This window comes from Bombus bifarius, unplaced genomic scaffold, assembly GCF_011952205.1.
Source record: "Bombus bifarius isolate JDL3187 unplaced genomic scaffold, Bbif_JDL3187 scf7180000008494, whole genome shotgun sequence".
NCBI lineage: Eukaryota > Metazoa > Arthropoda > Insecta > Hymenoptera > Apidae > Bombus > Bombus bifarius.
In genome coordinates this window covers 295,391-317,487 of record NW_022884684.1, presented here as the reverse complement: position 1 = coordinate 317,487, position 22,097 = coordinate 295,391, and the positions used below count along the sequence as shown (strand labels likewise).

Here is a 22,097-nt window from a genome sequence, read left to right as displayed (position 1 = left end):
AAACCCGAAACCAAAAGGGTAATTTTGTATCAAAAGTGTAAAAGGGTGTTGCGATCTGTTTATCGAAGCCGAATTAACCAGTTTCCTCGTTTTCTACAACTTCCCACATGTTTAACAAATTTTTACCGCGTATAGTTCGATATGACGATATCGGTTATCAGGAAAATTCCGGCTCGATCGCTAGAAATGCCACACCAGTCAAATCGACTGGTTTTACAGTTTTACTTTAAAATTCCTACTTCGTGTTATATTTTTCCCCCGCAATGACAGCTAAAGGAAAACAATATGACGAATTTTATTTTGTTTTTTACGTATTCAAACCCGAAACCAAAAGGGTAATTTTGTATCAAAAGTGTAAAGGGATGCTGCGATCTGTTTATCGAAGCCGAATTAACCAGTTTCCTCGTTTTCTACAACTTCCCACAACTTTAACAAATTTTTACCGCGTATCGTTCGATATGACGAATCGTATCGCTAGATGATAACACTAGAAATGCCACACCAGTCAAATCGACTGGTTTTTACAGTTTTACTTTAAAATTCCTACCTCGTGTTATATTTTTCCCTGCAATGATGTAATGACTTTCGCAACGATAGCTAAAGGAACGATATGACGAATTTTATTTTGTTTTTTACGTATTCAAACCCGAAACCAAAAGGGTAATTTTGTATCAAAAGTGTAAAGGGATGCTACGATCTGTTTATCGAAGCCGAATTAACCAGTTTCCTCGTTTTCTACAACTTCCCACAACTTTAACAAATTTTTACCGCGTATAGTTCGATATGACGATATCGGTTATCAGGAAAATTCCGGCTCGATCGCTAGAAATGCCACACCAGTCAAAATGACTGGTTCTATAATCTTATAAATGTGTCAACCTTCGTTTAGGGATCATGGCCACAGATCGATTAATAATACGAAAAATGTACTGCATAATATGGAATTGCTTCTGTAAGAAATAAACCAATAAATATGAAAATATTCTATTATTACGTATTTTTCACAGACCAGTCATTTTCACTGGTTTCGATAGAAATATCTTCGCTTTAACTATCGTTAGTTCTAGTGTTAACGATTCGTCTGATCCGACAGTTAGCAACGACGAAATGCTCGACTATACGCGTGACGCGTGTATCAGCCGACGAGCGATCTTTCGAGATTCGATTTCGGTTCAACAAAATCGTCTCGTAGGTTGCCGCGTTCACGATCGCCGTGGTTAAAAAGCGTACTTTATAGAGACGAAGCAAAGGCCCGAGATGCGCGTTTTCCTCTGTCCGTCCCTTCCACTCTTTTCTCGAGTTCTGCCGCACAGTCTCTTTGGGCGTCGTTCGCGCTCCAGAGCTAAAAGGTTTCAGAAATCGTTCGCACGCTTTTCGGCCGCGCGCACGGATCGGATAAAGGAAAGACTACGGCCGAGTTCAACGAGAAATCACGTCGCCCCCGGCGTTTACCTCGAATCGCAATCCCCAAACGCGTACCAGTCGTTCGCTTCTTCTCCACCATCTTCTTCTCCTCGAATCGTCGAGGAAAATTTGAAAATAAAAAAAATCTCGTCTCGTCCGTCGCCTTCGCGCCACTTTCTTTTAATTCCCTTCGAATTTTCCTTCTTTTTTCCCCCTCTTAACGCTTCATATCGTCCGTACGAAAGATCGTTCGAAAGCATAGCGATTACACTTTTCGATTTTCCCATTGGAAAATTAATTGCAAAGAAGCCAGAATAGATCGCGTGTCGCGACATTTTCAGCCAAGTATCAACGCTATCGTACATTATATAACGCGTATTTCGTAGAAATTCGTTTTTTTTTTTTATCATTGATAAGAAGCAGAAGGGAAGCGCAATGGAAAAAGTAAGATGGCCGCGATTAGCGGGAAATGCAAATCGCTATCGATATAAATCCCCGCGAAACGTCACGGGCACGACACCTCTGACACAGTTGCTGATATGGCACGTTGCCCGGCGTGTGTGCTTTCGATCATACTCGGTCCATACCGTTGGCGGACGAGCCCACTCGCACAATCACAGGAGGGAAGGAAAGCAGCCACGTTCCACGTGCGATCTAATAAGCCACGTTATGCTTAACAATAACCGAGCTGAGTCACGCGTTCGCATCGGCGCGATATCTCAATCTTATTTTTCCCTTTGCGCTCGCTTTCTTCCAGTTGCCCTTCTGTTTGCGTTTACATCGCTCTCGCGTAACTACGTAGCTTGTTACTCGATTAACCGCTTTAAACAACTCATTCACGATATCTACACGGTCGTTGGCGAACAGTAGCGTTCGGTTTAAACGAGTTTAGTGCCATCTACGGGCAACACCTGTTTCGTCTTAATGTCTGGCTCTTCTAACGAGCCACGGAATGGACGCAATTTTTTTTATCGAATCGCTCCCTCAGCCTAGATTAATTTCTATTTCGCCAATTTCCTCTCGCCTCCTTCTCGTCTTATTTCGACGATTCCCGCTAGTCCATAGATACGTCGTATTGGGAAATCCCTTCTTTGTCCATGCAAGTAACTTTCGTATCCTAACTTTTAAACTTCTCTACGTTGCGAACAATCGTTCGCGTATGTGTGATCTTTTCTTTCGATTCGATGCTAAGGTTTTTCCTAAAACGTTAACAACAACAGCCTTTTCTCTTATTGAAACGTAAAAACGTGAACATTACGCGATAAATCCGATAAACTTTTTTCACGAAACAATGGCCGAACGGAGGTGTCCCTTTAAAATCGACGACGATCCGTCATCGTGGTGAATAACACGGTTTGTTTTTGAGGCGCGAGTTTCTCGTTTCGATCGCCGCGGCTGTTTTCTCGGCCATAGGTCCGTTAGCAGCGACCGGAGATTCAAAACGAGGGACGAGGTGCAGAAAATGGGACGGTGAAACGGACGACGAAGGGAGAAGGGAAGAAGGAGAGGGACACGTCGGTGCGCTCGGTCCGTCGGGAACATCCGTTCCGCGTGAAACGGAGAGAACCGCGATGATCGGGGTCGCGCGAAGAATCGGTTCGTCCCTGGCGTCCTCCCGAAACGGTGGCTTTGGCCGCGCGCAGGAAATTCTTTCGACATTGCGAGAGAGGCAGCCGGCCAGCTCTCTCGTGTTCTTTTCTCTCTTACTGCTGCATTGCGGCAACTCGAAACGCACCGTTTTCGAAATCAGCTGGATAATAGGTAGGTTAGAAAATGGCCGCGCTCCTTTTCACGTCGCCTTGACCGTTCAAAACGATTTTCCCATTTTCTTCTTTCGCTCGATAAGAAAGCAGATCTAACGTGTCGGACAAGCGATTAGCACGAATTCGACGATCAAACATCGAAAACAAGTCGAATTATTTAAAACTAGCTTGATCGATCTTTAATCGATATCTCGGGTTATATTCCGATTGCTATACGAGCTTTTTCTTTCTCTTCTTTCTCTTCTTCTCCTTCGAGAAATTAAATTCTATTAGATCGATCGAATATCGTGGAAGAAGGTTATCGATATCGATGTTGCGGATGAATGAAAAAATGGAAAATATTTGTCGAAAGCGCCAGGCACCGAGAAATCAACGTACGTCCCTGTGCACGAGGTTCGCGCGAAATGGGTCCCCGCGAGGCGTAACGTAGAACGTTTTCAGGGCCTCGGGCAGGGCAGATAGGAGGTAGTTAGCAGAGGCAGGCTCGTAAGATTTCGGTGTGGTGGTACGTGTACTTCATCCTGTCCACGTTCACCCTATCGGCTTAAGGGTGTCTCCACACCGAAACTGCTCGCGTTTTCCGATACATTTTCGCAAAACCCGTAATTTTCGATCAAACGAAACAAATACGATCGACTTAATTATACGATTAACTCGTTTGACTTAAGAAATCGCTAAAAAAAAAAAAATTCTTTACGTCTATTTTCGAGCTAAAACAATTCCCATACAATCGTAAACATTCCCTGTGTTTATCCATCTGTAACTCGTAATAACCGAGAGATAGTCGGGAAGAAAATTTTTGTTCCGCCATAATCCATAGGCAGAACTTCTTCTCTGATAATCTAATTTCCGTACAGCGCGAAAAAGTCGGTATTCTTATTCGATTTACTTTCCACTCGTCCTTTCCAAATGTTCGATATTTATTGCAGGCGGGTACGCCGGTTGCTGAGACGCAATTTCCGAAACGTCGCGGTATTTCGTAAACGAAGCGCTGTGAACGCGCCTTAAGGCCACGGTCGCCCACCCGCGCACAACCACACGACTACGGACACCGGTATATACGCGCAGCTCGCGTTGCACATACTTGTGTTCGACTCTCTCGGCCCACCTCCTCCCCTCGACCCTCGGCCACGCTTCCTCAAACCCCTCCCACCGACCCCTGGCAAGTACCAGTGATCACTCTCTCCTTCTCTCTCTCTTTCTCTCTCTCTCTCTCCTTCTCTCTCTTTCTCTCTCCATCTCACGTATTCTCTCCGTTGGCACCTTTGCCTCTCTCTCGCTCGATTCCGCGATATATCCGTGTCTCTCTCTCTCGCTGGTTCGTTTCGGACCTGAAGACCGAAGGCAGATCGATCGGACGATTTTCCTCGGGGTTTTCCTCGGCGACGACCACCCCGCGACGAGTCGAGAAATTGCTCTCAGGGCTCCCGATTCGAGCGGGGAAAAAAATTCAGGTCGATCGAACGCACTCTCGCGAGAGGGACACCGGGAAAAGAGTGGGCGGTCGAGGGGGGGCTAAGGGAAAGAGAATGACAACGACGACGACGACGACGACGACGACGACGACGACGATGACGACGACCACGACCACGACCACGACCACGACCACGACCACGACCACGACGAGGAAGACGAGGACGACAGCGATGGCGACGAGGGAGTGAGAGAGGAAAGAAAGGTGTCCCCGAACCAAGTGGACGAACATCACAGCTCTGTGACGGATTTACGTCGGGGAACGAACCAGGTCACGGACTAGAGAAAGAAGAAGGTAGTAGTGCGACGATAAAAAAATGAACGTTAAACGGGGATTATGGCAACCTTGAACGAGTGAAGCAGAGTTTTCGCAAAGTTTGCAGGTACAAACGATCCTTTCCCTCCCTCTCTCCTTCTCCCCGCTTTAGACACCGACACGGTCGCTGAAATTTTCCTCGCCGTCGTTTTCATAGGATCCCGTCGCCACAACCGTCGCCGTTGAACCACGTTTTATATTTATTTGGATAATTGTGGCAGTTAAAAATAAATCGCATTGAACGGTCACGTCGTGTCTAGCGAGGCGCTATCGCTGAAACTAGGTTCAACGCATTCGCGCGACTCTCCTTCAGGATCGTAAAGTAAAATTTATTCCATAAATAATTTCTATAGTCTTAGCGATAAATCAATGTCCGTGGTTTATTTTCCGCGAGAGATATTTATAAATTTACGACGAACTCGCACCTCTCTACGGTCAGCCATTGTTATCCAAGAGAAGATTACGGGACGCGCGAATGAAACGAAAATTTGAACGTAACACGCTCGAATAAGTTCGTATGGTTTTTCGTTCGTTCGCTTGCGCTAGGTACGGGAGCGCGAAAATGCTCGTTCCTTTTACGCGCGGATAAACGCGGCTGCGAACGCTTCGTACGGCCCTGCTTTTCGACAAACTCGCCAGCACTGTCGCCGACCGATAATTCGAGCCGCCGCAAACTCGACGTCTGTTCACGACGCGGCGCAAAGTTGGCGGACGACGGCGAACTGGGATTGCTCGGTTATCCGGGTAAATACGATGGGAAAAAAACATTATTCCGAGGAGCGATCCGCAAACGTGAGATCCAACATGTGCTCTTTATCCCGCCTTCTCCCTACGCTCGATAATTTTCAACCGTCGCGTCGAATCCATCGATACGATAAAAGTCATCAACTTCCTTCCGTGATTCGTCTATTTAGACGAAACGTCGTTACCGATTCGATAATGCGAAACTTGTTGACGGAATTTTAAACGTTGGCAATTCTATCTGTAACGGAAGAGCAAGAGGGAAATATAAATAGTAAAAACGTGGAACAAAGCGCCGTCGGAGAAGAGTAATCGCATGGCGTATCTACGAAGCCGTTATTTACCGACGCGGCGATAAGTAATTGCGAATGCAGGAAAAGTGATCGACCGTCCGTTCCAGTGTCCGCTTTAAATCGAACGCAGTGACACGCGTTCTTTGCAGCGATCGTTCGACTCGACCGAGATATACGATCCAGCCGGAGTAACCAAAACGATCGACTCGTCTCTTTTTCAAAACTTCTTAATGTAAACATCGGACTATAGTTGACGATTAGACCAAGCGAACGATTCGCCTCGACCAACTTGGTCGCGTTTGCTTTCTATATAACTCGTACAATTTAATTTTAATTAAATAACATTTTAATAGTCGTTTCAACGATAGAGAAACTTTGCTACTTTTTCACGATGCACGTTGATCGATATCAACAAACAACAACTTCTTTTCTCTCTTCGCTGTTTCGATACCATAGGACAGCCTATCACGTCCTTAACCTCGTACCTCGATGACAAATATCGACTAGCAATTATGGCGCACGCAGCCAACAGTGCGTTCTTCGAGCTTAACGACTCGCGTTCGACGGTGGCGTCGATTTCTCTTGCTTCGCTCGACTTGGCGTACACGTGTACATAACGACAACCGTGCGACGGTACGATAAGGGGGAAAAGGGAACCGAGTCGCTGGATCTCTCGAGTTTCGCGAAAGTTGCGCCGCAGAGACGCTTAACGAGAACATAACCTTGTTACGCGATTGGATCGACGTTCGCCCCGACACGACGATACGATAATCTTGTCCCGTTATTGCGTAATTGCATTAACGCCTTTGCGCGCATTGAATTTCACACGTGTGTGCGCTCGCCGCGGCGGAGTATCGGCGACCGCGGATTAAACGCGGTGAAATCCTAGAATATCGAGAGTGTTTCGGTCTGTTTAATAGTATTTTGAAGGTGGTAGTGGCGGCGCGTGTCATTAGCCAAACGATCGTAAAAGTGTCGAGTACTTCACTAACGTCCTGTTCGCTTGTACTTTCGACAAATGTGCATAGTGGAATCCATAGAAATTTCCGATGTTCCTTGATAGAAGGAACGCGTTAATAAGCCACGAATCGTAACAAACAAAGTATCGCGAGATCGTTGTTTCGCAATTTCGCCATTTCGCCGTTACCAAATATTCTCTTTCTTCGTAACGATAACTCGTTATCTACGCTCGATCGTATCTAGCTCTCGCGTTCTAACTGCGATAATTTGTTTTGCTCGGCTGCCGATAGAAAAATCGTTCCATGATTCGAGACGGACTCTTGCGAAGACAATAGCGTTCGGGAAGCACTCTATCCTGCAATTACATACGTCTATCTCGCGAAAGATGGACGACACGCGCGCATGTGCCAAGGATAAAGCGTTCGAGCGATAATAAAGTAATTATTAATCCGTCTGTGTACGTATCGATCGTCCCGAAATAATAGGAAAAACTATTAATGCGTTTGTAGTCATAGGCAATCAATGGGTAATCAAATCTCGCTTTATATTATATTATACGCTTATATGTTGTTATATCGATCGATAAAACATGCGACGAAAAACAAGGGAAGTATTAACAAGCGCAGCTGTCGCGTTCGGATTTTCGCGGTTTCGTAAACGATGAGAAATTTGTGGTACCACGGTCGATAACCGAAGGAAGAGACTTCGAGTGATCGATAGAACGCTCGCAAGACACGCATCGAACGCTGAAATTGGCGGCATAAAGTTCGCGTTTACTGACGCCTGTTCTCGCCGATACACCGTGCACCGTACACCGTACACCATACACCGCTTACGTATCGTCATCGTCGAGAGGGCGTTACAGCGTGACGTCACGCCACTACTGCTACGCGTTTAACGAGACATTGGTGACGTTACTCTCATAAACCTCGCGGCTCAGCCATCCACCACTAGCCATCCCCGTAAACGTGAACTGTTTCGACGGGAATTCTCAACTCCTTTCCGAGTTTCTAATTTGCCTACTCGACAAAGTCGTACAGAGTCGCAAGCGCGCAAAATTTTTATCAGTTTTGTTATTTCGTTTCGTATCACGCTGTTTGCTTCTCGAATACATTTAAAAGAAGCAATCGACGGAATAACGCGTCGATCAACGATTCCGTACGAATAAAGAATCTTTTAAAGGTTCCAGTTGCTTTTCTCGTCATCGGACGATGATCAATTGAATTGAGAGGAAACCAAAGCTCGTCGTAGCTATATGTATACACGTGTATGTATCGTAGATTCGATAAAACACGTGCATCAAGACGTTGCTCGAACTGTTTTCTCTGCTGCAAAGTTTTCTACGCAAGGCAGCATATGTACGTATAATACACAAGGATCGTTTTCAACGGGCGACCGTTCCTTACCGACGTCCTCGAGAGTTAGTCACCTCGAGCACCCTTAATTCGATTACTCGTCGATCCTGCGAACACTCGCCTCCTTCGTTGCTCTTCTCAGTCGCTCTTGCACCCCTCGCCTCCTGCCTCCGTTAACTGCCTTTCTATGTACCAAATCGAACAGGCGCCATCAATTTCAGGTAAGTGCACCGAGGGAGGCATTCCACGCCACTGATTTCACAATAAACCTCTTTGTTTCTGCCGCGGTGTGTACGTACGTACGTACACATATGTGTACTTACGCGTATACATATCTCGGTGGGTAACGATGAAACCGAAAAAATGCAACGGATAGGTACACCGGGTGCTAACCTATTACCAGCTCGAACGAAATCTTTCCTTAAACGACCGCCATCTCCGGGATAAGTCCGTCGCGGTATTTATGCGAGAATTATGCGAGCACAGGGTGTACAGGTGTAAGTACACGCGGCGTATCAGCAGCGGTAATTACACGGCCTCGGAAGTTAGCGTGGCCGTCTCGGCGACCAATAAAGTAAATTGTATCGTGGCCACGGCAAATAATGATAATTAACGACGATCGAGGACGCGAGTTTCCGACGGGGTTCTCGGTGCTTTTAAGGGCCCTCGAGAAACCGATCCGCCCGCTGGAGGAACTACCGACAAAGAAACGTTTCCTAGCCACATTCCCCTTCGACGGACGGACCTTGCGCGCCTGGGGAACCCATCGCGTGCATCGTCGCCATCATCTTCGACGTATACATAATTTCGTTCGGTCGCTCCCTAATCGAGACCTGTTTCCCTTCTTCTCCCTGTCTCTCTTCCTCTTCCTTTTTCCCCTTAGTCGTGGTTTCCTTCGTTTTCCTCCGTCGTCGTCGTCGTCGTCGTCGTCGTCGTCGTCGTCGTCGTCGTCGCCCCGTTTTCTCGCGTCAGGTGCGCCACGAAGCTCTCACAGTGCCCGAAGGCATCGATTTCGTCGTCCACGTCCGCTCAAGCTGGACACTCGCGTTCGAGTTTGGCTCGCTCGTGTCCGATTCGCGAGCAAGTAATTTGGAAACAGGTTGCCGATAGCTCTTGTTTCGGTTGATCGAGACGTACGAGGTCGAAGATAAGTTTCTCCAGCTACTTCTTTGCACCTAGACACGAAGACCCTACGGTGAGTAGGGTCGAGGTGGAAGAAGGTTGAGATAGGGGGTTGCTCGCCGATGGTTCGAGGGGTGGTGGACGAAGGATGGACCGAGGGAGAGTCAAGCGGTTAGGAGGAGGGAAGGGCTACGAGGAAGGTGGCAGCAGAGGGTGTAGAATGGGTCGCCGGTAGAGGGTGTAGAAAGGGGATGAGATGGGGGTGGCGGTGGTCGTGAAGGGTGGCCGATGGTGGCGGACGCGGGTGGAGAGCGAAGAGAGAGAAGGTAGGGTGGAATGGGGGGGACGCCTAGCTGGAAACGCGTCGGTTCGCCGGCACACTAAGTATAGGCGTCCTCGCGACGCCGGCCGTCAATATACCACCCCTAACTAACCCCCCGGGGTCCGTGGGTGTTACTGGCTGGTAGAGAGCGAGACGACCGAGGGACGAAAGAACGGGACGCGAGGAACGTTGGTGCGAGAGACCGGGATTGGCGAGAAAGGCGGTGTGACGAGGACGTAGATAGTCAAACGGATATAGAGAGAACGGAGACGGAGAAAACACGAAGAGGGTGGGTTGCTTCTGCACGAGGGATCGTAGTCGTCGTCGTCGTCGTCGTCGTCGTCGTCGTTGCCGTCGCTGCCGCCGCTACCGTTGCAGTTACCGTCGTCGTCGTCGTGGCCGTCGTCGTCGTGGTCGTCGTGACCGTCGTCGTCGTCGTGGTCGTGGTCGTCGTCGTCGTCGTCGTCGTCGTCGTCGTCGTCGTCGTCGTCGTCGTCGACGTCATCCTAGTCGTTGTGTGTACGAGGGTAGGTGAGCTTCATCCAACCATCCTATCCTATCCCATCCTATCCTTCTGACGCTATCCTATCCTGGCGTAGCTTAGTTTAGCTTAGGGCCCTGCCACCCGGGAGGCTGCTGCCATCAGAGGGAAAGAGATGGAACGGTAACGAAGAGAGACGAACGTAGGGAGGACAAGGATGGATATATACCGTGTGACGAGGGTGAAACAGAGAGCAAACACCCTGATAAGCGAAGAGCGAGAGAGAGAGAAAGAGAGAGAGGGAGAGAGAAATAGGAGAGAACGAAGATAGGTAGCCGGGTATAGGGTTTGGTGGTAGGACATTGCGGATATATTCGCCTCTATCCAGCGAACCGGCCTCCTCCGCGCACGGCGTAGCAGCATCCTCTCCGGCGTTTCTCTCTCCTGACCATCCTGCGACGTAATCAGCGAGAGAACCACCACCCACTCTCCTCCTCCAACCCACCCACCATCGACCCCTTTCTGCTCCACCTCCTCATCCACCTCATCCTCTCTTGCTCTTCCTCCTCATCCCTGCTTCGTCTCGCGTCTCACCGCGACCACCTACCGCCATCCCCCTTTACTCCTGTCCGCTTTGCGCTACCCCTCGGCATCCCTTGCTCTGGCTGCCGTGGCATGCATCTATCCGGACGTCTATCTACCTATCTATCTCGATGCACTGGGTGTCCGCTCGAAAACCGGCCTCCATTCCTCCCTCTCTTTCTGCGTGCGAATCCGACGACCGTTCTACCTCACGGTGACGATCCATCGCGAGATTCGGTCCCGCGATGGCATCGTTTCGCGCTAGATCCTTAATGGCGATCGCGGTTCCAGATACCTGCGTAATTCTCCACGAAACACGCGTTCTACGATACGTATATGCTACCTGTATATGCATAGTATACGCGCGACAACGTTTCTAGAAAGAAAGAAAGGTCGCAGCTTCGACAAGAGTTTCCACCCTTGTCATTAGGGAAACTAATTAACGCACGAGAACGCGTTTGTTTTATCACGATGTTCTGCTATGACAGTTTTTATTAACGACACTGGTCGACACCCGTTTAGGCTAAACCAACCTCGTTGAAATGTTGCTCGGTGACGTCTCTGTTCTTTCTCTTTCTCTCCTTCTGCCGCCTCCTTCGTAGCCTTTGAATACATTCTTTTCAATTTTGCGAGAGGGCAACGTTGATTTCATTCATAAGTATTATATTCACGGTACTTCATAAGGTCCAATCTGACGATCCTTAACGGTGGTCCCCCACCTCCTCATTCAACGTCAGTCTCTCAAAAGTGCTTAAAGTTCCTTTTAACGGGGAAACTTGCTCCATAAACGAACAGCGAGAACCAAAGTAACCATCGAGTCGGCTAGGCTGCGCGGATTAGAGAAAGAATCTTGAAATAATGTTGCCGCGCTGGTACGTAAAAGGGAAATCTTGGAACAATAACGCTCGGCCGGCAATCGTCGATTCGTCCTTTTCACGATCGAATTAGCAATTTAACGCCTTAATTAATTACCGTTCGCTCGTTCGTACGCTTTGTTTCATAGAAACGGCTAAAGACTCGAGATAAGAGAGGAAGGAAAAAAGTCTGTAAATTGCACGTCGATTTATTTAAACCCTCCTCGAACGTCTCGCGTTTCGGAAGAATTGGCATAATTTTAACAGACACGGCGCGGCCGATAATAGCGTTAAATGGCAAACAAGTTTTTCGATCGGTGACGCAGAAATGGCCGAGCAATTACGAAGGTGTGCAAGGACGAATGACCGTGTGGGAATACGGCTCGGTGTACACGTGTATCTGTTATTGTGATATGGATGTTAATAGGTTAGGGGGTCTCCGGAGAATGTGGGGTGAATCACGATTTCGATAAGGGTTTATATTCCTCCCGCTCTCGTCCATTCTTGGCTCCCTTCCTCGTCCTCCTCCCTCTTCCTGGCTCTTGCTCTTCCTCCTTCTCCTCTCTCTACTCTCTACTCTCAACTCTCAACTCTCTACTCTCTACTCTCCTCTCTACTCTCTTCTCTCTACTCTCTACTCTCTACTCTCTACTCGTTCGCTTCTCCATCCCGCCCCTTTTCACCTTGCCTATCTTCCTCTTTCTGCGTTACGGCGCGCCTCGCCACGCCGCGCCGGTTCCGACTGTCGCCGCCGTTTCTCCCTCTTCGTCCGCCACTCGCTCATTGAAAACCGGCTCTAGGGCTTCCAGCGTGCCGGGTTTGCACGTATATGGATGCCTCTTCCTCTCTCTCCTTTTGGTAAATGCGTGTACGTGCGTGTTTATGCACATCATATACATACACGCACGACGGGACACGCGTGTCCGTATATGTACTTACTTTATAGCGCCGACGCGACGTCAGAAACACGTGTACGGCTCGTTAGAGTAGAGAACGGCGAGGCTCTGCTTGCCGCCCGCTTATGTATCACCGGTATTTGTAACGATCAGCCATCGACGGGGGCGACTCGAACAGGTCTTCTCCCCCGCTGCTCCCCAAACATTCGGTTCAACTATTTTAAACTCATAAACACTGATGATCGCGACTTTTTCTACAATTAGAGTATCGCGTGTGTCCGCATATCGATCTATTTAGATTTAACTAAAAGAGAAAAGTTAGTCGTCTTTTTATTACGATTATTACAGATTGTTGATAAATTCGTTCAACGATTACGTACTTACCTATGTGTATCGTTCGTAAAGCAAGTTCGGAGAATACGCAGCCCCTCTCTCTTTAAGTTCATTCAACGCTACGAAAACGAACAGACGATGCCATGAAGTTTAAAACTAGGCTCGTGCCGGGGTAGTTTCACTCCCCGTTCCACACAATCAACGGTATAATCCGTTCAGTTGGCCAACGAAGTTACCAACTTGCTCTTCCGTGTCTTACGAGTCGAAAGTATTCGAAACAGCTGTTTCTTATCGTTAGTCGCGATTCGCGCCAAGAACCAACGCAATTTTAATAACATCTACTCTTTTCGATCGGCTAATCTTTAAAGTGGAACGTCGTTGAAATCGAAGAGACGGAAACATCGTTTTAGGTTATAAAACGCGCGTCGTTGGTCGCGCGCTTGTCGATCCGATGTTTGGCCGAACGAGATTACGTAATTCGATATAGGCGGTCAGTGACAACCACGAAAAACAGTGTCGACGTTTTAAGAACGATTATCAAGAGATCACCGAGAACCTGTGTTTCGCGACAACTACGAAATCAATTCAATTCCGTGATAGCGCGAACGAGAAACATCTTGGCCGGCAAACTGAGGTTAAAGTTTAAAATCATATTTTGCCAGTATATAATCGAGCTATTTACGCGTAACTAACAATAATCATATCTATGCGTAATCGAAGCGAAACTTGGTCGGTGTTGGCCGGTGTCGGATTATAGCTTATATTTATTAAAAACGTCTGCTGATAATCTGGTGAGAATATGAAAATATCGATGTCTCGAGTCGACGCTAGCTGGCGCGACATATTTAGTATCGATCAATTTTCTGTATCGATCGCGATTTCGATTCCCTTCGATGACAAAATCGTATTCGATTGGTGCGATAAAGGTCTGAGACGTAAAGATCGAAACGCGTCCCGGTAGCCGCTGAGCTTTTGCCTTCGGACAACGACGCGACCGCTTGCATGTCGCGAGCTCCGGTGAGTTCGATTTTATAACTTTCCAAAGTGCCGCGTAGTGCACGGGCAAGCATCAGGATCCCCGCGATTCGGTATCTCGGTACGATTTGCAGGGCATGTAAACCCGCGTAGGTGTAAACCCAGAGCGTAGGTGTGTTGGTGTAGGACGCCCTCCGCCTCGTCGCGTAGAGACGCAGTTCACACAGAGGAACCTGGTGAAACATCTAGCCAAGGTATATAGGCAGGCAGGGACTAGGTACTATCTAGTATCTAGTAATACCGGGTACTAGGTAGGTACGCGCCGCGCCGCGGACGCCAAATAGTGGTTCGCATATTCAGAGAGATAGCGACGTCGCTCGGTGCGATCGCCCCTGATTTAGGCCTCGTTCCCTCTCTCTATCCTTCTCTTTCTCGGCTTGTCCATCCCTATCCTGTCTTTGTAGTCCTCTGTATCTACCTCTCTGTCGCTCTTCATCCCTCCTTTCCTTCGCCCTCGGTCGTTCCATCTCCCAACGCGCGCGCCAACACATTCGTGCCTAGGTATATCCACGCGTGTGTTCATCCGTACACATAGTACACATAGCACACATACACAGCCGTACACATAGCACTCTCTGGTCGCGTCCACGGATAACGTCCTCGATACGGCGGCCAGCACCGAGCACGACATCGAGGCGTCCCGAAAAGCGCTATCTCGCGGCACCCCGCTCCAAGCCGACCAATCAGCGCTTCGATCCACGCTTTCGACCGTCGCGCTTTGATCATGTACCCTGCGACTGATACCCACGAGCATCGTCTCGGCGTAAATCACGTCCTCTCTCGTCCACTTCCGTGAACGTAGATCCGAACGAGAATTATCGATACCGTGCCCGTCCCGGAATTAAGGGATTTTTCTCCTTTTAGATCGTCGCAATCTCCCAGCCTAACGTTTTTTCATCGCGAATAAACCTACTTCCCTCTTTCTCTTTTTATTCGATAGCTAATGGTACCAAGGTTATCACGTTATATAGCGGCTGCCAGAAACTTTGACACGCCGTTCTGTTTATTATAGCATTTACGTATTAGTCCAGCCCAAATATATCCAATTTTCTATCGTTCAGTAGTATTTGTACATAGCAGAGGACTGGAAGAATGCAATATTATGAGAATGAAACACAGGGGGCCTGATGAAAAGGCGCTCCATTGGAAAATAAGAGTGCGAATGTGTCATTTATTTTCGAGTTCTGGCCGATTCATGTTTAAAAGCTAATTAACATGATATTTTTGATCGGGAAATACAAAATCTGATCAACTCGATAGGGAATCGGCTAGAAAGTTATTGTGATACGCGACGTATGGTTATTCCGGTTTCCCGATCGAGCTATCGATTGTTAGTATCTGCCACGGGCCACCGGAACCTTGAAATCGGATTTCATATTTTCGATATACTTTTATACCGATCGTTAGAGTTCCACTAAATCGCGACATTGATAAAAAGATTACGGTCGACGTCGTTCTATCCGCTTTAAACTGTTCCGTAGCTCGGGAAAATCTTCGAGCCTTCTTTCCAGCAAATCAACTTTACTCTGGGAAAAGCGTGTTACATGTGAAGTTTTTAAAACGCCCGTGATCCTTATCCCTATATACACGAGTAAACCTTCCGATAGAGTTATCTAACCTCCTACAATTAAAAACAATCTCCTTATACACATATAAACATATATATATATATATATATATATATATGTATATATATGTATATATACTATAAAAAGACCGACAAAACAAATTCGTTCTTCTTTGCAGTCCTAATTTTTTGTTTTTTGCTTCGAATTTTAATAGTATGGTTATAAACGTAATTCGTGAAATAATTTTAAGCTGATGCACGGTCCGCTTTAAAACATCTACAAGCTGATCACGCGATATCGGGTGGAAAACTTGTATCGATAAAAGTAGTCGTCCGAAAATCGTGGATATTCGTAATTTCCTTCACATGGACGCGTGAAATTGTACCGAGAGTATATATATATACATATGCATGTGTGTGTGTGTGTGTGTGTGCATTTTTGTGTGCGCGCGCGTGTGTATGTTGTGCATAATTTGTGACTCGTGTCGTATATCTGAGCGATATTCACGCGAGAGACGAGCCGATTCGTCCAAGCTGTAAATTATCGCAGGCAACGTAAGTTCATGGTTGAGAAACACTGAGCGCAGCTGCCGCGGCGGCGGTATCTCCGCGTTGTCTGCTACCTCACACCCTCGTCTTGCGTCCCACGTGGGTGCCGGTCGAAGGGGTCGCGCGGAATGATGGTGACGCGCGGGGGCTGGCGAGGGACGGAGGGGGTGAGCAACGCCAATGGGCGAGGAAGCGGGACCGAGGGCGTTCGAGGGATGGCGACGGAGAGGCAGGGTGGACAGGGTGAGGTTAGGTTGGGTGGACAGAGGGGGCGGAAGTGGGTGAAGGGATCGAGGGATAGCCGCACCACCCACTGACCATCTCTGCCCTACTCTAGCCCAGGCTACGCGCTTACAAAAAAAGACTGCCTTCTCTCCCGTTTCAAGACACGAGAGGGCGAGGCGACCCTTCGACTTCAATTTCGAAGTACAGTTGAACCTCCCTTACAAATTTCGCACAAATCAGAGTATTTCCAGCAATCGTGACGTCTTGACAATTTTTAAACTTATCGTATACGGCGAATTGTAACGAGCACCACGTTCGTAAATCAATCTAATCGTATTTTGCAAAAAAGGTTTTTTATTCCATAACTTGATTAGCCTTTTCTTTTAATTACTCTCCCTCTCTTCCTCTCACTCTTCCTCACCCCCTCCCACCCTTCTGCGATACTCCTCCCACTCCCTCTGTGATACACGGTCACTTCCGTTATACGGTACAGTATACATTTTACGCGTAGATCATAATACAGTCGCGTAGGTCAGGGACCGAGAATACGCACGAGTTGCCACGTGCTCGACGTCGTATTTGAATGTGTACACTTCTCGTGTGGACGATTAGTGGCTATGTGTAGGACGTATTTACTCTTTAGTATTGTTATTATTATTACTTCTGCGTTTTCACATGAAACCTACGGCAAGCGGTTACGCAATCTAGCGACAGTCGATACAGTAGATTCCTTTGACATGTTGTCTTATTGAGTGTCGATACATGAGTCGCTATGTTACCTCATTATGAGAACGTTGATATAAAGCAACAAGTGTTCCTGCTTATTGAATTATAAATTTTCCCGCTTATGATATCGCATTTATAATATTATTTCTGTTTACAGCCAAAACAGCTGCGTTCACCAACGTGGGTGCAGAAGCTTCGGAAGGGCAATTGCTTTGAATGCGCGACATTTCTTACTAGCTTGCTACTAGGTCAAGGATATAATGCGTTCGTGGTAAGTGGTTACGCATCCAGAGAACAAACGCTATGCGATTTGACAAGAAGGTCGTGCCCCTATATACTGCGACCGGAAAAACATACTAAACGAAAGCCGGAAGAGCAACAACCTAAGATTACCAAGTATGAACTTAAGCTACCTATAGACTATAAAAGTCAATTTTTATCGGAATTAGAAGAAGAAAAGGCGAGGAAGTTAGAAGAGAAATTAATTTTCGACGAAAAAGAACAACAAAAATTGATCGAAGTAATTAAAATTGATTTCATTTTCTTGGAGGGGAATTCTTACAACTTTCTTTATGGTTCTTGTCTGAAGCGAATTATGTTCGGATTTAGGAATTAGAGCAGCTTCCACCAGATGAGCATCGGGGACATAGAATACATGCTTGGGTAGCGATATTGCCAGAGTTAGGCGGAGTAAGAGACCAGGAGATTCCTTACCCACTTTTTATCGAGTCTACCACGGGGGTATCCTTCGAGGCCACTGACGATGACACAGCTCAGTTGTACTTGGGCGTAGAAAGCATATGGAACGATAAGAATTATTGGGTAAATATGCAGTCATCCGTAAAATCGTGCGTAAACATAGTGTGGGATTTAATGAAAGTGGAACTGTGGGAACATTTGCTCCCCGGAGAACCGTGGACAATGCATGGAGTAGGAGAAGAGATCGATGAGGAGTCTGATGTGCAACCAGAGAAACACTTGGATATGCCATTCTCATATGTAGATCCAATAAAAATTAGCGAAGCAGGTATATAAAAGATATTAAGTTCCCCAATATAAACGTAAATTATTGGTTATGTTAATGCATCGTCAGTTTTTGTTTTGCAGAATTTGAAAAACGGTTCCCAAATGGTACAAAAACGATACTTTATAAGAAAACAAAAGTTGAACTCTTTGCTCCGTATCTTCAACTGGATGGCGTAGTACAAAGAATTACGATATATAATGATTACGATTACACGACTCCTATAGAAATATATGAAACTTATGCAAATAGATCTGACAATCTCGTGGAATCACGGAGAAATATAAATGACAATACAGTTATAGATTATTATAGAAGAGGCCGAGCAGATCAATGTAAAGGTTGTTTATTAGCATCATTACTTCTCACATTATTCGATATACGTATTTAAATCTTTTTATGAAAAATATAATTACAGAACATCGATACTTTGTTGATGCTTCCAATGAGATAGATAGCGAGCGAATTTTAGATTTTTATCACGTTCCACGTTTCGATGGTCTATCCAAATTCGAAATGAACCCAAGCTACCTAACGCAACACTTTGTCGGTCGCGATGACTTCCTGTATTACCGGTAAGCAGTAACTTGTGTGTACATAATTAAAATGTAAATTATTAAAAGCACTACATAATATTAACACCAGAGTTTCGATCGGCTTGAGAACAGGCACGTGCAATTCTCACAAGATAGGAAGACCTCTGCTCCGCAAGATATTCATTACCGACATATACTGGTAAGGTAGAAATTGCTAATCTATATCATTTTTAAAACACATCGCGCAAAAATAGTTTTGAATAGTAGTTTAGGTAATTTGAATTACCTGATTGAATTTACAGAATATTGTCGAGAAATTTAATAGAGACGAACGAATAAAAGCGAGCAGAAACATAGCAATTCGTGAATTCGCCATTAGTGAGAATGAAATACGTCTTACGTATCATTATCATTCAGGACAATTTACCAGAGCTATACGAACATATATAAAGCCACCATTAGCAGAAAGGGGAGAACGATTGATTCTCGATCCATCAATGATGCATGGATATACTGTGAGCCTCTATCAACTTTGTTAAAAGTTTTTCTAAGGGACAATACTAAAAGACAATTCTAAAAGACAATTTTATTATCTTATTTGCAGCCTCTAGATGAATCTGAAAAATCCCTAAATTTATTATACGAGCTAGAGACACAACTGTATGAAGAGGACGTATCTATATCTCAAGTTAGAGCGGCGGAAAAGGAATTATGTGCTTTTCTCGAAACAAGGGACAAGGAATACTTGATGCCAACGCTATTAATATCTGTATATGATAAACTGAGAGAATCAAAATCCTTGATAGAAACATTAGTGGTAAAAATAATAACAATAGATTTTTATTAACTAGATAATTAATGCACGTTGATGATTAATCTATTAAATACAGAGAACCAAGAGTGAGAAAGATATCACGGAGGATGTAAATTACTTGAAACCGTATTTAGCTCGTTTAGGAAATCCACCGGAACTATCAAAGATTGACGCACAGTTCATACAATATACATGTCTTAATGATTACAAACAGTTACTTATGCGCAGAGCGAATAAGATCTTACGTGAGTTTGACGAATGCTCGCAGGAATTAATGAAAACGCAGGCATTGATAACACAGGTCAATAAATAGTCATGAAGTTATGTTGTTTAATATATTTATTTGATATAAAATTCAATATAGAAAAGCAGGTTTTTTTTTCTTTTTACAGGAAGGAGATTTAACCCGTGAAGAAGAAGAAGAAATATTAGAAAAAATTAATGAATTAAACTTTTACTTACAAACGTTAGAAACCAGATTAGATCGCCATAGAGATTTAGTTCCTATAAGATACAAAATGTTGCTGCATCATTTACAACAAAATCCGCATCTTACGGTACTTAAAGGTGATAACTAGAATTATCCCATGTGAAACCGTATCTTCATTGAAATGACCAAGAACCCATTTGTCCAATACATCGGCCTAAAATAATTATATATCATAAAAATATCCTTAAATTTTTAACGAAAAGGTTGTTTATTACCTACCTTCGTCGTCAAAGGTTGCCAATGTGAATTTACTAAGTTTATTGGTAAAACTTCCGATATTGGAACCTACCGCATGGTCCGTTAAACGATCAGTATTCCCAATATCACCGTTAGTTCCATGACGACGATGTTCCTCGGCAAAGCCAGAAATTAATGTGTCCATCATTATTGCCTAATAATAAAATAAATTCAACTAGTTTAAACAATTAAGTTTAGCTTCATTAAAATCAACTCGTACTTGTCTCGAGAATACTTGTAGAATTTTATAAACTCGTGTCCCATTCTCCCGTACAGGAAACTGTAGAAATAAACATGGCAGACAATTCAGATTACTTTCATCAGAAGGTTTCGCCATTTCCCAGCTCAACTCTGAATACCTTAGACCCAATAATAAACTCTGTAGAAAAGTTATTTTTAACATGTTACTCGAACGATAATTAATTATTTTATGATGCTTGATTCCTTACGCATTGAATGTCATCCACGATATATACACCCGATGAATTAATAGCAATGAGTACATGCATATCACGATTTGTAATCCATGATGCAAGCCCTCTCACAGGACGTTCGATTTGCCCTTGAAAAAAAGCCGCGCCATAGCATGGCAAGCTCCAACAAAACTCTAAATACTTTTTGACAAGTTTCCTCGAATTCGTATTAGTTCCTGTGTGATTTGGTATTCGTTTGTACTGTTCAAGTAGCCGAGCCTCCGGTGCCCCTTTTCCTCCTACTAATCCTAATCCCACACCGAGACCTAATAACAGACTAGGGGAAGTGTAATGATGAGGCAAGAATCGACCACGATGCCTTCTGAAAAATGCCAATGTATGACTTTGGGGATTATACGGGCCAAGTTCAATTCGTGCTTGCAAAGCACCCAAACTTGCATATCGCGCCTGTCCCTCGCATGGGTAACGTCCTGATACATAGATATAAACATAAACGTTACAGTACAAGCTTCTATAGAAATATGGAATAATTAAATAATTGATTACCTTGCAATACGTTGTTTCTGGCTTCTGCATATAATAGCTCTAATACTTTAGCTTCCTTTATTTGCTCCTCGTCCGACCGAGAAAGAAATACATTTCGTCTGAGACACAGCAAAGGTTCTTCGTCTGTTTCTTCCCTCTGAGAACTATATTTTTTTACTAAGCGATTCCATTTTGCAGCCAACTCTAAAGGCTTATGATTCGGATGCAATTGGACTTCTAGTCTTGAAGAGCAAAGCCACAAAGCAAAAACTGTTTGGCTAGTGAATAAAGGAGTCCTTGTTAATCCTAATTCTCCTTCAGATTGGATCATTGCAAGAATTTGATGTGCAGTGGAACTATGTTCAACATCCATTGATAGAAAAATTCCAGTCATTAAATATACAGCTATTCTTACAGTAGACCTTCCAACATTTAAATATTGGGATTGATTCACTATCATTGCTAAACAAAACAAGATGGTAATAGGAAAATACTATTACATAGAATCAAATGTTTATACGAAATTGTTATTACTTACAAGTTGAAGTATGTCCATCAGGTTTGTAATCATTTTGGTAGCGACGAATAGGCTGTCCTCGCCTAATTGTGCAATCTTCTTGAGTTTCCATGTTTTTCAATTTCCAAATAATTATATAAAATTATATCTTATATTTTCTATTCTCATTTCTGAATGTTAACACTGAATATATATTTATTCTTCTACATACTCTTATGTCATTTCTCCAGGAGGATGATTATCGAGTGAGTTTTAAGGGAATAAGTTGCTGATATAGATGGAGTTGATATTTAAAGGATAGATTAATAATAAGCAACTCTTTTCTCTCAACAGAGGAAACAAAACTGTACAATAAATTTCAATTAATTCTTACAAGTCAACCATAATACTGCTCTGCTGCCATCTAAACTAGAGAACCAGTTATTGATTATTTCTCCTTGTTTGGAATAAACTGTCTTGATATGTTATACGTAATTTATTTATAAATTGAAAAAAAGGGAAAAATAAGAGTAATTAGACCAAA

At 44.9% G+C, this 22,097-nt stretch overlaps 2 protein-coding genes across 5 annotated transcripts; one reads left to right on the top strand and one right to left on the bottom strand.

Moving 5' to 3' along the window:
* The first annotated feature begins 5,471 nt into the window (after positions 1-5,471).
* LOC117213132 (dynein regulatory complex subunit 7) lies at positions 5,472-20,290 on the top strand. 2 transcript variants are annotated; one of them, XM_033458481.1, is made up of 10 exons: positions 5,472-5,476; positions 17,155-17,517; positions 17,607-18,024; positions 18,105-18,362; positions 18,476-18,596; positions 18,690-18,756; positions 18,860-19,072; positions 19,162-19,374; positions 19,448-19,672; positions 19,764-20,290. In XM_033458481.1, exons 1-10 carry the CDS (start codon positions 5,474-5,476, stop codon positions 19,947-19,949), a joined length of 2,067 nt encoding a protein of 688 aa, XP_033314372.1. In that variant the 5' UTR covers positions 5,472-5,473; the 3' UTR covers positions 19,950-20,290. The 2 variants fall into 2 exon arrangements, with proteins under 2 accessions (XP_033314372.1, XP_033314371.1); XM_033458480.1 differs by having other exon boundaries at positions 18,440-18,596.
* LOC117213133 (FERM domain-containing protein 8) lies at positions 19,755-21,961 on the bottom strand. Of its 3 annotated transcripts, XM_033458482.1 has the most exons (7): positions 21,596-21,961; positions 21,079-21,519; positions 20,548-21,002; positions 20,319-20,477; positions 20,081-20,252; positions 19,973-20,015; positions 19,755-19,875 (listed from the first exon to the last, which is right to left on the bottom strand). In XM_033458482.1, exons 1-6 carry the CDS (start codon positions 21,684-21,686, stop codon positions 19,975-19,977), a joined length of 1,359 nt encoding a protein of 452 aa, XP_033314373.1. In that variant the 5' UTR covers positions 21,687-21,961; the 3' UTR covers positions 19,755-19,875; positions 19,973-19,974. The 3 variants fall into 3 exon arrangements, with proteins under 3 accessions (XP_033314373.1, XP_033314375.1, XP_033314376.1); XM_033458484.1 differs by having other exon boundaries at positions 19,765-20,015; XM_033458485.1 differs by lacking the exons at positions 19,755-19,875; positions 19,973-20,015 and having other exon boundaries at positions 20,166-20,273.
* Positions 21,962-22,097: the final 136 nt, after the last annotated feature.

Excerpts from the sequence above, each read along its gene's own strand:
- LOC117213132 (XM_033458480.1), top strand. Across the intron at positions 18,363-18,439 it reads CCGAGCAGATCAATGTAAAG|AACATCGATACTTTGTTGAT; the intron begins GTTGTTTATTAG and ends ATATAATTACAG. Across the intron at positions 19,673-19,763 it reads CGCAGGCATTGATAACACAG|GAAGGAGATTTAACCCGTGA; the intron begins GTCAATAAATAG and ends TTCTTTTTACAG.
- LOC117213133 (XM_033458482.1), bottom strand. The coding sequence starts at position 21,686 with ATGGAAACTCAAGAAGATTGCACAATTAGGCGAGGACAGCCTATTCGT. Across the intron at positions 21,003-21,078 it reads CAGAAACAACGTATTGCAAG|GACGTTACCCATGCGAGGGA; the intron begins GTAATCAATTAT and ends TCTATGTATCAG. Across the intron at positions 20,016-20,080 it reads GGCAACCTTTGACGACGAAG|GCCGATGTATTGGACAAATG; the intron begins GTAGGTAATAAA and ends TAATTATTTTAG.